Genomic DNA, 17,887 nt, shown 5'->3' with positions numbered 1-17,887 from the left:
GCCTGGCAAAGAGTAGGCGCTCAATAAGTGGTAACTGAACGGAACCATTAATTAATTTCCAAGCCTTTTCACATTCATTCATTCATTCATTCATTCATTCATTCATTCATTCATTCATTCAATACTCAGCGAGTCCCTACATAAACCCAGTGCGCTGTGGGGATGGGCAGAGGTTTGATTCAGTAAGAAAAATACACAGATAAGTACGCAAAAAGGGCCGACCTCGAGTCTTTATGGGAGGAAAGCAGAGACCTGATGAAAACCGCGCCTGGGACCCCCCCTATCGACACGCTCGGTTTCGGCTACTTCAGTCTGGGCGCGAGAGCGGGAGCGAGGGCGCCTGGGAGAAGCCTCGCCCGGCGGCGATAGATTAGTCAGGCCTCAGAAAGATGGCGTCCTCGGAGCAGGCAGAGCAGCCGAGCCAGGTGAGGGGAGTGGGACTGACTGCCCGGCCGCGGTGGCGGAGACCCCAGCTGCACGGGGCGCTCGGGGTGCGGCGGGGAGTCGAGTGCGGACCCTGCGCCTCGGAAATCGGGGCCCGGCCCCCCTGCCCCCGCGCGGCCCCGCCCCGCCCCTCCCAGGTCCTCGCCGCCCGGCCCCTCCCCCGGTGACCCCTCACTGACCACCTTCCCCAGCCGGGCTCGGGGCGCCCGCAGGTCCCACTACCCACCTGCCGGCCCCTGGGGGTCTCCCTTGAGCTTGGCCGGGGCGGTGGCGGGACCGTCGAGAAGCCCCCAGCCTTGGGCTGCGAGGGCTGCTGCTTGAGGAGGGGAGTGAGAGGCTCGGGGGTTCCGGGCTGCTGCTCCCGGGAGGGGCCTGACTCCATCAGGCCCCCCCCCCAGCCTCCGCCTCCTGGGGTGGCCCCGCAGCCCCCCTCCGTCGTTAGCCACCTTTGCGCTCCCCTAGGCCAGCCGGAGGGTCGGAGCCTCTCAGCGCGTTGGTGGGAATGGGACTCCATGTAAACAAGAGACGCCACGGGGCTTGGGGCTGAGGCTCGGCCCTCGCCTCCCCGAGGGTGCTTTTCTGGATCGAGAGCGCCGATCTAGCTTTTCAGCCACAGGTTCAGCCAAACCTCACAGCATCCAGGAAGGGGACCTTGAGGACCAGGGCTCATGCCTGCAGCCCGCTGTCGGGAAGCGGTGGGGCGACGAGGCCTCCGAGGGCCGGGTGGTCCCGTGGCGGAGGGGCTAGGGCCGAGGCGGGCTGAGCCGCACCCCGCGTTCCCCGCGTTCCCCGCGTGTGTGCTGTCATGCCCAGGACCAGTTACGTTTATCATCTCGTTCAGTGCTCACTTGAACCCTTATGAAGTGCACAGGCCGTTAACCACCATTTTGCAGAAGTGGATCCTAAAGGGGCTGTGCCGTGCCCTTGATCCTGTGCCCGACTGAGCCTGGATTTAAAGCCCAGGTGTGCGCGACTCCACCCGTGAGCCGAAAGTGTTTAAATTTAGTTGGAATTAGAGGACGGAGGAAATGGTGCCGTCCTGGACCCCCTCACTCGCCTGTCGCCCCCTTGAAACACCTGTGGACTTTGCAGCGGCCTGCTGGCGTTTTCCTTCCTTCCGGCCGCTTGGTGTTCCTTCCTTACTCCTCTGTTCTTCATGACAAGTTTATTATGGGAATCGCACTTAGAGGAGTTGTGTGTTCCCCAGGCCGGCTTCCATTAGCAGAGGGAATGATTCAGAAAGAAGATGTCTGGATGGTAAAACATGGGGAATCATTAGGGCCGATGCTGGCCGCCTGGCTGTCAGGAATTCCCGAGTGTGAGGAGTGTCCTGAGAGGGGGGCCCCTCCTTTCTTGCTTTACCCCAGTGAGCTTGCTGAAATGCTGAGACTCCTCAGAATCTGGGCTTCGCTCAACTGTTATATGTTAGGAATGCCCACAGGCTGGGACTAACGGGTGACTTCAGCCTCTGGTTCTTCTATTTGCTGGTGCTGTGAGCATTACTAAAAACCTTGCCACTTGGAGCCATTTAATACCCAGAGGTTTTTTTTTTTTGGTTCTGGAAATTGCCGTCTCTGTACATGTGGAAAGGACGTAAGGTCCTTTAAGGGGACTTGGCCAGCGCTTATTTGGTTTTCAGCTCCGTTTCTCCTTTGCCCTCCTTTCCAAAGCTGGTAGAGATGGGATTGCATCAGAATACACTGGCAACCTGGAGGAAAACGAACTCTTCATGCCAGATTCTCCCACTTTCTAACAATAAGCTGCAAAAGCACACTTTTCAAGTGAACCGGCTCTTTTTACCAGTTACTTGCCATTTCATTCTTTTAGAAAGAATAATTTATTGATTTTTAGAGAGAGAGGAAGGGAGAGAGAGAGAGAAAAACATCAATGGGAGAGCGCAGTGTTGATTGGCTGCCTCATGCACACCCCCTACTGGGGATGGAGCTGGCAGGTGCCCAGTGCACAGGCTGATGCCCTACCAGCTGAGCCACCATTTCATTTTTAAGTCCTGGTAAACCTGGTTTCCTTTTTCTCTAGTCAAAGCAGAGTGGAATGGAAGGAACTGTTTGGAGAATTCCCCCAAACTTGGCTTATATGGTACGAGCTGCATTACTGCGTGGGGCTGAGGCAGTATTCTGTCTCATAGAAGTTTGTTAGTGGGCCTTGTGGCCTCAGTATCTCATTTTGAAAGATGAAGGATGTATAACCAACGCTTTCGTCCTTAACAGGCAGTGTAGAGCGGTGGTTAAAAGCGTGAGCTCTGAAGCCATCCCCACTGGCTTCGAGTCCTAGCCCCACTATGACCAGCTGAGTGATGGTGGATAAATATTAACTTCTCTGGCCTTAGATTCTCCAGCTGTAAGAGAGGAATGACACTAGTGCCTGTCTCATAGGGTTACCCTTGAGGATTCAATGAGTTATTTTAGAACAGTGCCTGACATAGTGTCTTATCTATTATAATTCCATTCAAGAAACTCTGAGTTTTCATTCACAAGTGATCTAAACTTTTCCTCAAGCCCTATTATAATGTCTTTTGGGGTATGATTTTTTATGTTGTCCACTAAAGTTATTTGTTCTGAAGTAATTTCCTTGAAATTTAAAGGAACACCCCAAATGCTGGTGTTTATCTTAGTTGTTCTTCGCGACTTTTAGATTTCAGGGATATACTTACTTTTTCATAATAGCATAGTCGTCGTAGTCTGCCTTCAGGACGGTCTGTTGGGATTGCATTTATTGCTTCATTCATATCCTTGCTCTGGCTTCCCCATGTTGCTGTCTAATCTCTGATTAAAGTCCCGTCTAGTCTGTACATGTTATGGCCCATAGGAAGAGGAAATGTTATCCCTATTTCCATACTTACCCACCAACTTTTCTGTCTTCAGTGGAGAGTAGAGGCATGGTTCAATCTGCTTGTCTAATGGTTGTTGAATATTGAGTATTATTACAGAGCATAGATTTCAAATCTATTGAGGCTCACTGGACATAGTAAATTTTGTATTGAGAAAACAGAAGCAGGGAAAGGAGAAGAGCCCAAGGAAGATGTTATGGGGTGGGATAGCAGGGCCTTGTGTCTGACACACTTCAGTTTGAACCCTAGCACTCTCTAACTATTGGACTTGTCCCTCCACCTCTCTGAGCATCAATTTTCTCCTCTGTAAAATGGGAGTAATAAGTTACCCTGGAGGGTTGCTCTGAGAGTCAATTGAAGTCACAGATGTAAAGAGAATGTCATGCCCTGGCTGGGTGGCTCAGTTGGTTAGAGTGTTGTCCTGATATGCCAAGGTTGCAGCTTCCATCTCTGGTCAGGGCACATACAAGAATCAATCAATAAATGCATCTATAAGTGGAACAACAAATCGTCGTTTCTCTCTCTCTCTCTCTCTCCCTCTCTCTCTCAAGCCAATAAAGAAATTAAAAAAATAACAAAGCATGTCATGCATACTAAGTGCTCAGTGAGAGTGAGTTTTCTTCTCTAAGTCTCTACATGCAGTTTGGGAAGGCTAAGGACTCTTGAATGACAGCAGTGCAAACGAGAGCTTTTCCCTCAACTTTTTATTTTGAAAATTTCCCAACCTATAGAAAAGTTGAAAGAATAATACAGAGAGCTATAAAACTCCCATAAAAGCTTCACCAGATACAGTTTACATTGAATTTGTTTTATCTCAGTCTCCATATATATGTGTGTGTGTGCATATATACACACACATATATATTTTTTTTAAGAAAGAGAGGAAGGGAGGAGGAGGGAAACATGGATGTGAGAGTGGAACATTAATTGGCTGCCTCCTGCATTCCCCCTGCCCAGGGTGGAGCCGGCAACTCGGGCATGTGCCCTGACTGGGAATTGAACCGGCAGTCTTTTTGGTGCACAGGATGATACCCAACCAACTGAGCCACCCTGGCCAGGGCTCCTGATGTATCTTTTTTTTTTTTTAAAGGATTTGATAGTAAGTTACAGACATCACAATATTTTATCTTGTAATACTTCACCTTTCATAAGAGTAAGGTTATTCTCTTACATAACTACAATATCGTCATGAAAGAAATTTAGTATTGATAAAATATTACTTAATACAGCCCACATTCAAATTTTCCCAGTTAAAAATATCAGGATCCAATCAAGAAACAGATTGTGTTGACTGATCTCTTTCGTCTGCTTTAATGTAGGATGGTTCCCTAGCCTTTAACATTTAAAAAAAGATCTTTTACTGAAGTTTAACATATGTCCAGAGAACATACAAATTGTTTGTCTGGCTAGGTGAATTGTAACCAGTACCCAGATCAATAAATCAGACATTACTAGGACCTCAGAAGTCCTGCTAGTGTCCATCACTGTCTAACCCCCAGAGGTTGCCCCTATTCTGACTTAAAATCCATAGGTTAATTTTGTCTGTTTTTGAGCGTTATATAAACAGAATCATAAAGTGTGTCTGGCTTCCTTCACTCATCATTACATTTATGAGATTATCCATGTTGTGAACAGGGACATTTCACTTTTACTGCTATATATAGTTTTTACATTGTGTGAACACATTTGTCCATTTATTTGTTATTAACCGTTCTGCCCTTAATGGACATGTAGATTGTTTCACCTTTTGGGTTATGACAGTTGGTGCTGCTGTGAAAATACATACTTTATATGCCTTTTTGTGAACATACGTATGCATTTCTGGTGAGTTCACCTGCCTTTTCATTTTTCATGATACTGATGCTCAGGAGAGTCCGGACCATTTGTTCTGTAGTGTCCGCTACCTGGATTAGTCTGATTTGCTTCCTCACGTTTAGATCCAGGTTAAACATTTTTTGTGAGAATACTGCATGGCTGTCATTGTGTCCTCGGTGAGTCACATCAGGAGGCCTGTAACACTGGTTTGTTCCATTATTGAGGATACGTTTGATTGCTTGGTTAAGGTAGTGTCTATCAGATTTCTCCACTGTGAAGATAGCTTTTTCTAAACGTCACTTTCTTTGCAACTTTGCTAATATTTGTAATTCCTTAGTTTAATATCTTATTGAGTCACAAATTTCTTGTGGCCAAAAACTTTACTGTGGAATTAAGTAGGTGTGTTGTGGTCAGTTTAGTGAATGTTGACAAATATATATATTCCTGTGTGACCACCATCCCAGTGAAATCAGGACAATTCCAGTATTCCTGAATGTTCCCTCATGTTGCTTCCCAGAAATTCCTGGCCTTTGGTCTTTGGCCTTAGGAAATCTAACTGCTTTCTGTCACTGTAGATTATCATGTCTTCCCTAGAATTTCATGTGAATGAATTCATAATGCACATACTCTTTTGCGTCACTTCTTTTGCCCAGAGTATTTGTGAACTTTGTGTTGTGTGCATCAGCACTGTATTCAGTACTTTTTGTTAGTGAGCTGTACTCTGTGGTGCAGATAGACCAGCATTTGTTGATATGTTCACCAGTTGGTGGGCATTAGGATTATATTCATGATCTATTGATGCATAAGAGTATGACCACAGACTTAGCAGTTTAAAACAACCTACATCTATTGTCTCAGTTTCCACAGGTCAGGATCAGGACACAGTTTAGCTGAGTCTCCCAGGTGGCTATCAAGGTGTCTGCTGGGGCTGTAATCTGAGTCTGGACAGGGGAAGGATCTGTTTCTTTTCTTTTCTTTTTTTTAAATCTGCACTGGAGGATATTTTTTCCATTGCTTCTCAGAGAGAGTGGAAGGGAGAGGGAGAGAGAGAGAGAAACATCGATGTGAGAGAGACACATTGATCGGTTGCCTCTCACATGCACCCCCGACCAGGGCCAGGGATTGAGCCTGCGACCTAGGTATGTGCCCTTGGCTGGAATCAAACCCGGGACTCTTCATTCTGCAGGCCAGTGCTCTAACCACTTAGCCACGCTAGCCAGGGTGGAACGATCTGTTTCTAACCCGTGGTGGTAGACAGCATTCAGTTCCTTATGGACTCCAGTCAGAGGGGCTGAGGTTGCTGTCAAGTGTGTCTTCTCAACATGGACACTTGCTTCCTCACAGCCAGCAAGGAAGAAAATCTCTTCGCAAATTGGACATTTCGGTCTTATGTATTGTAACCATGTACATGTAGTTACATGCATCCTGTCGCCTTTGCCAGAAGTAAGTCACAGGTACCACCCACACTCAAGGGGACAAAACTAGTGTATGAATGCCAGGAGGTGGGGATCATCAGAGTCACCTTATAGTCTGTTCCCACATGATCGTTTCTAGTTTGGGGCTACTATAAATATTCATGTATAAGTGTTTGTGGGGATATGTTTTCATTTTTCTTGATAAATATCTGAGTGCAATTGCTGGGTCATGTAGTTGCACGTTTAGTTTTATAATAAATTGCCTAAGAGTTTGCAAAGTTGTGCTGGTTTTCTTTCCCATCAGCAGTGTATGAGAGTTCCAGTTGCCCCATGTTTACAAGAATACTTGATGTCGTCTGTCTTTTTAATTTTAGCTATTCTAGTGAGTGTGTGGTGGTACTGTGGTTTGAGTTTACATTTCTGTGGTAACTAATAATTTTGAGTATCTTTTCCTGTGCTTATTTGTAAAGGCTGAGGCCTGTTTTTCCCCCATGTGGATGTCAGTTCCATCATCATTTGTTTAACAGATTACCCTTTCTGCATTGAATTATCTTGCCACCTTTGTCAAAAATTTAAAAACATTGTATATACAAAGATCAATTTCTGGACTCTGTTTTGTTCCATTTGTCTATACATATGTCTGTCCTACTGCATAATCTTGAAATCACGTATTTAAGATTCATTTTCTGTATTCATTTTCTTTTTTAAAAAATATATCTTTATTGATTTCAGAGAGAAGAAGGGAGAGGGGGAGAGAGAGAGAAAAACATCAATGATGAGAGAATCATTGATCAGCTGCCTCCTGCACGCCCCCTGCTGGGGATCAAGCCGGCAACCTGGGCATGTGCCCTGACCAGGAATCGAACTTCCATCTCCTGGATCATAGGTCCATGCTCAACCTCTGAGCCACACCTGGCCAGGCTGTATTCATTTTCTGAATTGTTTTAGCTCTAGTCTTTTGTATTTGTATATAAATCTTAGAATCAGTTTATCAATTCCTACAAAAAAGCTTGGTGGAATTTTTATTGTAATTATGTGGAATCTATAGATCAGTTTACGGGAGAATTGACATCCTAACAATATTGATCTTCTAATTCATTAACGTGGTATGTGTCTCCATTTAGGCCTTCTTTGATTTTTCCCAATAATGTGTTTTAGTTTTAAGTGTGTAGGTCTGTACACATTCTCTTGTTTCTCTATAAACATTTCATATTTTTGCTGGTTATTATATTCATGGATTTTACTTTTTATATTTAATTTTTTGTTGTTCAGTATGAGTATATAAGTCACCAAGTTAACAGAAAAACTCAATAAAATTGAGTTTTGTGTGTTGACCTTATTTCTGCAACCTTGTTAAACTCATAATTCTAATAACTTTTTTGTAGATTTCTCTGAAGATGATAGTGCTATCCACAAATAAAAACAGCTTTAATTCTTTATTTTATTTTATTATTATTATTTTTTATTATTATTTTTTTAAATTTTATTTTTGTTTAAAATATTACAGATGTCTCTTTTTCTCCCCAATGACCCGTTCCACCCCATCCCTTCCCCCTCCCCAGTCCCTCTCCCCACCATTGTCTGTGTCCTTGGGTTGTGCATATATGCATATAAATTCTTTGGTTACTCTCTCTCCCCCCACCCACCCGTCCTCCTCCATCCCTCTGACATTCATCAGTCTCATCTATGCTTCCATGTCATTGAATCTATTCTGTTCATCATTTTATTAAGTTCTTTAGATTCCACGTATAAGCGAGATCATGTGATATTTGTCTTTCGCTGCCTGGCTTATTTGACTTAGCATAATATTCTCCAGGTCCCTCCATCCTGTCCCAAAGGGTATGAGATCCTTCTTCTTTACAGCTGCATAGTACTCCATGGTGTGAATGTCCCACAGCTTTTTAATCCACTCATCTACTGGTGGGCACTTGGGCTGTTTCCAGATCTTAGCTATTGTAAACTGTGCTGCTATGAACATCGTGGTACATATATTCTTTCTGATGAATGTTTCAGGATTCTTAGGATACATTCCTAGGAGTGGAATCACTGGGTCAAAAGGCAGCTCCATTTCTAATTTTTTGAGGAATCTCCATACTGTTTTCCATAGTGGCTGCACCAGTCTGCATTCCCACCAGCAGTGTACTAGGGTTCCCCCTTCGCCACGCTCGCCAGCATATGTCGTTTGTTGATTTGTTGATGGCAGCCATACTGACAGGTGTAAGGTGATACCTCATTTTGGTTTTAATTTGCATCTCTCTGATGATTATCGGCATTGAGCATTTTCTCATGTGTCTCTTGGCCATCCGTATGTCCTCTTTGGAGAAGTGTCTATTTAAGTCCTTTGCCCATTTCTTAATTGGGTTGTTTGTCTTCCTCTTGCTGAGCACTATGAGTTCTTTGTACACTTTGGAAATTAGCCCCTTATCAGATGCATCCTTGGCAAATATGTTTTCCCAGACCGTGGGGTTCCTTTGTATTTTGAGGCTGTTTTCTTTTGCTGTGCAGAAGCTTTTTAGTTTGATGTAGTCCCATATGTTTATTTTTTCTTTTGTTTCTCTTGCCCTAGGAGATGTATCAGTGAAAAGTCCACTATGTGTCATGTCTGTGACTTTACTGCCTATGTTTTCTTCCAGGATTTTTATGGTTTCGTGACTTACATTTAAATCTTTTATCCATTTTGAGTTTATTTTTGTGTATGGTGAAAGTTAGTGGTCTAGTTTCATTCTTTTGCATGTATCTGTCCAATTTTCCCAGCACCACTTATTGAAGAGACTGTCTTTACTCCATTGGATACTCTTCCCTCCTTTGTCAAATATTAACTGACCATAATGGTGTGGGTCTATTTCTGGGGTCTCTGTTCTGTTCCATTGATCTATATGCCTGTTGTTGTACGCATACCAGGCCGTTTTGATTACAGTGGCTTTGTAATACAGTTTGAAGTCTGGTAATGTGATCCCTCCCACTCTGTTCTTTTTTCTCAAGATGGCTGCAGCTATTCGGGGTCTTTTTTGGTTCCATATAAATTTTCGAAATGTTTGTTCTAGGTCTGTGAAATATGCTGTTGGTATTTTCATAGGAATTGCATTAAATTTATAAATTGCTTTGAGTAGTATGGACATTTTAATGATATTAATTCTTCCAGTCCATGAACATGGTATATTCTTCCACTTGTTTAAATCTTTCTCTATTTCTTTTTTCAGTGTCACCTAGTTTTCCGAGTACAGGTCTTTTACATCCTTGGTTAAGTTTATTCCTAGGAACAGCTTTAATTCTTTCCAATATATGCCTTTATTTTTCTTGCAGTGTTGTACATAAGTCTAGGCCTTCTAGTACAATGTAGAAAGGAGTAATGAGAGGAGACAGTCTTGCTCTGTTTCTCATCTTGGGGGAAATGCATCAGTCATTCACATTTAAATTCGATGCTAGCTTATAGCTTTTTTGTGGGTGCCCTTTATCAAGTGGAGGAGATTCAACTTTTATTTTTAATTCACTGAGTGTTGTCAGGTGCTCCTTTTGCTCTCTGTTGAGTTGATCTTACTGTTTTTCTCCTTTATTCTGTTAACTTTTGATTTATGTTGATTGATTTTTCAAATGTTAAACCAATCTCGCATGTGTCCAGTGAGTTCCACTCGGTCATAATGTATTATCCTTTTTATATATTGCTGGATTTGGTTTGTCAGTATTTGTTAAGGATTTTTAGATTTATGTTTATGAGGGGATATTGATTTATAGTTTTCTTTCCTTTTTTGTTTTAAATTATTATGTATTATTTTAAAGTAGATATAAGGCTATTAAACTTTTCTGTTTTCTCCTAGTGTCAATTTGGTATGTTGTGTCTCAAGGAACTTGTTCATATTATTTTAGTTGTCAAATTTGTTGTTTTAAAGTATTTAATAATATTTCATTATTATCTTTTAAGTGTTTGTAGAAATGTAGTGATTTCCTCTTTTCCATTTATAATATTGGAAATTAGTGTCTTCAGAAAACAAGCTTTTATTTAATTGATTTTCCTCTGTTTGCAATTTTTATATCATGTATTTATTTCCTTCTATTCCTCCAGGTTTCATTTGCTCTTATTTTTCTATCTTCTTTTCTAAAGTCAGTACCTAAAATTGTAAATTTTCCTCTAAGCACTGCTTTAGTTGCATTCCACAATTTAGATATGCTGTGTTTTCATTTTCATTCAGTTCAGAATATTTTCTAAGTTCCCCTCTGGTTTCTTCTTTGACGCATAGATTACTTAGAAGTCTGTTGTTTAATTTCCAAATATTTGGGATTTGTTCAGATTTTTTTCTGTTATCGATTTCTGGTTTAATTCTGCTGTGGCCAGAGAACATACTCTGTATAGTTTCAAATCTTTTAAATTTGAGATTTGTTTTGTGGCCTGTCTTGGTGAATTTTCCTTATGAACTTGAAAATAATGTATATTCTGCTGTCGGAGTGTTCTACAAATGTCAGGCTATGTTGGTTGACAGTGTTTTTAGGCCTCCTGTATTTTTACTGACTTTTGGTTAAGGAGAGAGGATTATTAATGTCTGCAACTGTAACTGTGGATTTGTCTACTTATCTTTTTAATTCTGCCTGATTTACTTCATGTATTTTGAAACTCTGTTATTGTGTACATACTTACTCAGGATTATGATGTCTTCTTGATTGACCCCTTTATTTTTGAAATGTCCCTGTTTATCATTGGCAATATCTGTTACTTTGAAGTGCCTGAAATTAATATTGCCACTGCAGCTTTCTTATGATTAGTGTTTGCATGGTATATCATTTTCCATTCTTTGGCTTTTTTTCTTTAAAGTGGGCTTTTTGATAGACAGCCTAGACAGCTAGGTCTTGTTGCCCCTCCCCCATTCCCTTCATCCAGTCTGACAATCTCTTTTAATTGTAGTGTTTAATTTATGGTTGGATTTAAGTCCCATCTTACAATTTTTAAAATCTGTTTTTTGTTCCCTGTTTTCTTCTTTTGGATTGAATTGTTTTTCAGGATTTCATTTTATCTGTATTCTTGGTTTAACTGTACCTCTACTTTTTTGGTTGTTTTTTGTTTATTAGTGATTGCTCTAAGGTTTATAATATGTTAATTTAAGTTACCACAGACTACTTTCAAATGATAGTCTACCAATTAATATATAATGTAAGAACCTAACAACAGTATGCTTCTAGTTCCCCTCTCATCCACTATACTATTAGTGTCATTGATTTTACTTCCACGTGTCATAAACCACACAGTACATTTTAAATGATCTTTTTCAAACAAAAAAATATATATTTAAAATATTGCTTATATTTACCATCATATACATAATTTCTGGGATTTTTCTTTTCTGTAGATCAAGTTTTCATCTGGTATTTTCATTTTTGAAATGTATTGTCAGTGGATTTAGAATTCTAGGTTGACATTTTTTTCCCCATGGGCATTTTAATGATACTATTCCATTTTATTTTTTGGCTTGCATAGTCTGATCAGAAATGTGAAGTCACTCTTAATCTTGATCAGTTACCTGTAGGTAATGCTTCTCTCTTTTTCTGGCTATTTATAAGATTTTCCTTTTGTCATGGATTTTTAGCAGTTTGATTATGATGTGCTTTAATATGCTTTTGTTTGCTCTGCTGAGAGCTTGTTAAGCTTCTTGGATCTGTGAATTTGTAGTTTTCATCAAACTTGGAAAATTTTCAGTCATTATTGCTTCAAAAATTTTTTTTTAGTCTTTCTCCCCTCTCTGTTCTTCGTTTGGGTCTGTTTCTGCTGCCATGTCTTCAAGTGCACTTACCTTTTCTTCTGCAGTATCTAATCGGCTGTCATTCCATTCAGTGAAATTTTTATTTCAGGTATTATATTTTTCATCTCTATATTCTTTTTTTCACATTTGAAAACTTTATTTGCGTATTAAAAAATCAAGCATTCCAATTAATTAAAATAATTTGAACAAAAAGAAAATGGCACTCTGATTAAACTGCATTTTACAGCCTGCAGGACACTTTGGACCGGCTTGGTTTCTACTCTAGATTTCACTGTCATCCCACACAGCTTCTTCCTTCACAAACATGCAAGTTCTTTTCCTTCCCTGCCAGCCAGCCAGCCAGGCAGGTGCAGCCTTCCTTGTCAGTAGTTCTCTGATGTGAAAAGGGGCAGCACAGTCATTTAATCTGATCCAATCTCTTGGCATCTTACAAAGTTAAACAGCTAAAAGAAGTAAAATAAGAGGCAGTGTGTGTGGAGCGTACAGTGCGCATTGGTGGTGCTGCCTCATTACAATTCGCCTGCTGCTTCTCCGGCTCAGTTGTTTCATTTGAAGGCAGTGGATTTTTCTGTTGTGTTTCTGTCTTGAATTTTGACTTATCGAATGTCTCAATCTCAGCCATATCGGTTTTGTCAAACATTGTTGCAAAGGAAGGGGAGTGAGGCCGGTGACCGAGAGGAGTCCGATCTGCTCAGTGGCTGTGGCCGCTGAATGTATTCTACTTTTTTTTTATACCTTATATTTCTTTCCTCATTATGATTGTGTTTTCTTTTAAATTATGATTTTTTAAAAATTTGAGGTATAATTGACATACAACATTGTATTAGTCTCAGGTATACAACATAATGATTTGATATTCTTGTTTGAATTAAATTCTTGAATAAAGTTATAATACTGTTTTAATGTTCTTGCCTCCTAATTATTTTTTCTGATTTTTCTTATTATTATGGATCACACTTTCCTGCTTCTTGACATATGTTGAGATTTTTGACTGGATGCCAGAGGCTGAATTTTACATTGTTGAAGCTCTGGATTTCGTGGTCCTTACAGAGTGTTGAGCTTTGTTCTGGTGGGTACTTAAGTTCCTTTTGGTTCATTTTGATTCTTTCAAGTCCTGTTTTTAAGCTTTTTAGGGTAGATCTAGGGTTGCTTTTACCCTAGGGATAATCTGACTCCCCCACCAAGATGTGGCCCTTCCTGGTCTCTACTGAGTGAGCAGGAGGACACTCCACTCTGGTGCTTGGGACTTGTGAGACCTGTGAGGGTTCTGGGCACTGTTCAGCTCACAGCTACTTCATCACTCTTTTTTCAGCCTCGTGGGGTTTCATTCTGTGCATGCACAAATTTTAATATTCAGCAAAAACTTAAGGGAACCTCTGTGCAGATTTCTGGAGCTCTCTTTCTGCATAGCTCTCCCCTCTCTGGAGCACTGTCCTGCAACTTTCAGCTGCCTTGGTCTCCCTGAACCCCAACTTCTCTCAGTGAGACTGCCATGCTCTGCTGGCCCCCCCCCCCCCCCCACACACTCCCCCAGCTCTCCTTGGCCTGAAATGTTCAGCCAGGGTGATCTTAGGGGTCATATTGTTTGCTTATGTCCTGTCAGGAATCACAATCCTGTACTGCCTGCTGTCCAGTGTCTACAAACACTGGTGCCAATTATTTTATTTAGTTTTCTAGCTGTTTGCAGCGGGAAGGTAAATCTGGCCCCTGTTACTCCATCTGAGACAGAGCAGCAGCCTACTGGTGATTTTGAGCAGAGCAGTGACATTGTACAGCTTCCCTTACTTCACCTCATCTTGAATGGGAGGTGCTGGTATTATCCCCATTGCCCCCTAGAGGAGGAAGCCAGCTCTGAGAGGTTGGGCAGTATACCCACAGCCACTCAGTTATTAATGCCAAAGCTCACATGCTCGCCCTTGTGCCAGTGCCTCTCAAAAATTCGTTGTTGAATTGGATCTTACTCTTCAGCAAAGAACTATAGACCAGACCAGCTTAGGATGTGCCCAGAGTTACGCCATCACTTGGCAGGTTTCAGGTGAGCGCGCCTAGACCTTAGACCTGGGTGTCCTTCTGGTTGCTCAGACCTGAGCTGTGTGTGCTGTTCATCTTTGCTGTGCAGCAAGGTCAGCACATGGGCTGACCTGGCTGGGGAAGGTCAGTGCCTGGGCAACAGGAACAAGAGCATTTTTGTCTGTTAAACTGAGAGCCTTTTTCTCTCTGCCACTGGGTCTCTTTTGTGTGTCCATCTGTCTTTAAAGCAGGCTTCTGCCTCTGCTCTTCCCTCCCAGCTCTTGCAGTCTGGCCCTGAAGGATCCTGACTGTGGATCACCTAGAGACTGCTTTTTACACCTTTGCAATAGACTTCAGCTGTGGTTTTTAAACCTTACTATTATTATTACTGGTTTTAACATCATAGACCACCCTGTCAAGATTTCCAGGATCCAGTTGGAATTTAATTTGTAGGGATCTGTCTCAAGACAGAAAATAGACTTGACCACCCAAAGGGGGTTGATGTAGGGGGCAGGTGTTTGAGAAGTGCTGGGCTTTCATCAAAGAAGTGCTGGGCTTTTATCAGTTGGCTGCCCAAGCCTTTTCCTTATTTGAAGCAGCACGTAGAACTGCCTGTTAAAGCTGGGGTCTGTCCTCCCAGCACAAGGACTCGGAGTGGTCAGGCTCCTCCGAGGGACCTGTTGGTGGTTTAGGTGGGTAGTTCTTCATTGCATACTTTGCAGGATATTTAGCCTCCCAGGTTCCTACCCTCTAAATGGGGACTCCATGGTCATTGTGATAGCCAGAAACACCACACATTTTCAAATGCCCCTGGGGGGTGATTCCGCCCCAGGGTGGAGAACCAACAGGCCACAACATTGCCTTGAGAAGAGGCCAGTTTTGTTTTATGTGGTAGGTGAAGTGTTCCAGGGAAAGACAAGACACTGCTGGTTCCTCTGCTTGCCTCACTGGGGATTATGTATACAGAATGGTTGTTTTGTTTTAACTTTTTAGATTAAAAGAAGCGTAGGCACATATTTATTGAGTACCAATGATATTCTAAGTGCTGAAGACCAGCCTTCAGTAAAATAGAGTGCCTGTCTTCAAGGAGCTTAAAATCTAGTGGGGAGAGATAGATAATGAACTAGTTACCCGGTGAAGAATTTCAGATGGTATTATCAAGGAAATCAGTACGGGGAGTAGTAAAGATGAAGGCTGTTTTGGTCATCAAGAGACACTTTTCTAAAGGACACTGAGACAGGAAATGGGGGATGGACCATTTTAGACGGCAGATACGCTAGAGAATTATCTAGAATATAGTTAGTATTGGGCAGTTCCCAGATTGGCGAGAAGCCCTCTGTGTATTCACTGATAAGGTCTGTTTGACCTCAGACAGCACTGTGAGTTGGAATATGGTTTGGGGAAACGCTTGCTCCTCTCTTTAGCCCCGAGATTGAGTTTGGAGGTCTGGCATTGGTGTGCTGGGACCCCAGCAGGCTTGGGGAAGCCAAACCTTGAGGAATTTGGAGAGTGTTGCTGCTTGAAGTGCCTTTGTAAGGACGTGTACACATATATGTGCTTCTTCTGCCCTTTGAATATCATGGAGGAAATACAAGGAGCTAGCATCAGTGGTGGGTCACTAAGGAAGAAGGGACTGAGTGTCGGGATGAGAGGAAAGCTTCCTTTAAAAAATTTTAAAAGCAGAATATACTTACATGGTTCATAATTTTAAAAGGTACAGAAAGGTATATGATGAGAGAGACTTGGTACTGTATACTGTTTAAAGTTTCCTTTTGGCAAATATTAGCTATTCAAGAGATAACCTAATTTAAGGGAAGTTCCTTGGTGATCTCTCAGGAAGAAAGTTTTGGGTTAAGTCTGAATGAGGCCTCCTAAATACTAAAGCTGTTTGCGTTAGACTGTTTCATCTAGTCAAAAAACCTACATTATTATTTATGGGGTAGCATTAAGATTGTTGCTTAATAAAATGTGGTCTAAACAAAATGTGATTATTTTGATTAATTAGAAGGTTTAGGTCCCTTTAGTACCAGTTACTAGCTGAGTCATCATGGATGAGTTAGTTAACCTCCCTTGCCTCAGTTTCCTCATCAGCAATAATTTTATAAATTTATTGTGAGAATTAAGTGAAGGAAGAGCTAAGTAAATGTTAGCAACTCAGTATTTACCAAATGGAGTGAAGGAAGCCTTCAGGAAGTAATCAGCTTTGACATTTAGTCCATTTAGCTGAGTTAGAACCATGGTCCTCTTTTTTGCCCATCGTTCATCCTGCAAATGTCTATGGAAGGCTGATCCTGCCCTGGGCGTTAGGGATACAGTGAAAAACAAACACAGTTCTAGAGTTTATAATCTGGTGAGGGACGCAGTCATCCATCTGATAGACACACGTGAAGGTGCAGTTCTGCTCAGTCCTGGAAGGGGAGGTGCAGGCTGTGAGTGTAGAATAGGGAGATTTGAGCCTGTCATGTCTGTCAGAGAGGGAATGTTGCCCTGAGGAAGTGACTTAGCTGAGATCCGGAGGACAAGTTAAGAGGGAAAGGAAGGAATAGCATGTGCAAGGGCCCAGTTGACAGAGGAAGCGGAGGCTAATGTGTCTCTTGTGGGCAGAGCTGGGGAATGCCCACAGACCTGAGATGTAGTCAGAGTAGATAGATGCAAGGCCTTGCAGGCCACGCTGAGAAGTTTTTTCTGTGTATTAGAGTTGTTGTTTCCTGGGGTGGGTGGGTGGATGGGGGGTGAGATGATCAGATTATCATTTAGAAATGATAGTTTGTTTGCGGTGTGGAGAATAAATTGGAAGAGAGGCAGCATGGATGTGGGTGAACTGCAGTGGTCCAGGCAGGATATTTTGGAAGCTTGGACCATGGTGCTGGCACTGGGTATGGAGAGAAGTGAATGGACTGAGGCCATGGATATTTAGGAAGGAGTATTGGCAGGACTTGATGATGTGTTAGCTCTGGCAAGTGAGACAGAAGGAGCTGTCAAGGATGGCCTTGTGGATTCTAGTCACATATTTTGGTGGAAGGTTGTCCTGTTCACTCAGACAGGGAACACTGGGAAAGGACATGTGTGGCAGAGGGAGAGAATTATGAATCTGCTGTGGACTTAAGTCCAAGAGGAGGCAGGTAGGCAGTTGGATGTAGAACTCAGAGGGGTCTGGGCTAGAGATCTAAATGCAGGAGCTTATTGATGCCTGAGTCCGGGGTGGGGGGGGGGAGGGGGGCGCGCGAGGAAAGCAGGCTCACTGCCCTGAGACTTGCTAGTTAGTTTCATGCCGACTGGCCTTCTCCTGGGACAAGAAGGAGCTCCTGAGACAGGACTTGGGATGAGGAGATAGAGGCCATCTTCCAACAGTCCTTGCCACTGTGCTGTGTGCCAGCTGTGTGGTGGCAACTGGGCATAAGGAAATCTTTGGGGACCCTCTGTGGACTGGACTCTTCCCTTTCCTACCTCCTATTCTTTTTCCTAGGAGGCCTGGCACTTGCCATCTTGAGCTAGCTGGAAGGACTGTGGATGCTGGAGGCTGGCTCCTGAGACCACATATTAGCTGCACTTGTCTGGATATTATCTGTAGATAATTGGAAATTGGCTTGAACATCAGTAACAGTAAA

At 42.5% G+C, this 17,887-nt stretch overlaps 1 protein-coding gene across 1 annotated transcript in view; it reads left to right on the top strand.

Moving 5' to 3' along the window:
• Positions 1-389: 389 nt before the first annotated feature.
• The window catches only part of PEX14 (peroxisomal biogenesis factor 14), a 126,674-nt gene continuing 109,176 nt past the window's right edge, over positions 390-17,887 (top strand). The window contains exon 1 of the mRNA XM_016214631.2: positions 390-425. Coding sequence (XP_016070117.1) covers positions 390-425 — 36 coding nt within the window. The remainder of the gene's footprint in view (positions 426-17,887) is intronic.

Source organism: Miniopterus natalensis, chromosome 9, assembly GCF_054644295.1.
Source record: "Miniopterus natalensis isolate mMinNat1 chromosome 9, mMinNat1.hap1, whole genome shotgun sequence".
Classification (NCBI taxonomy): domain Eukaryota; kingdom Metazoa; phylum Chordata; class Mammalia; order Chiroptera; family Miniopteridae; genus Miniopterus; species Miniopterus natalensis.
The sequence above is the reverse complement of the archived record's forward strand: the minus strand, read 5'-3'. Positions and strand labels throughout refer to the sequence as shown.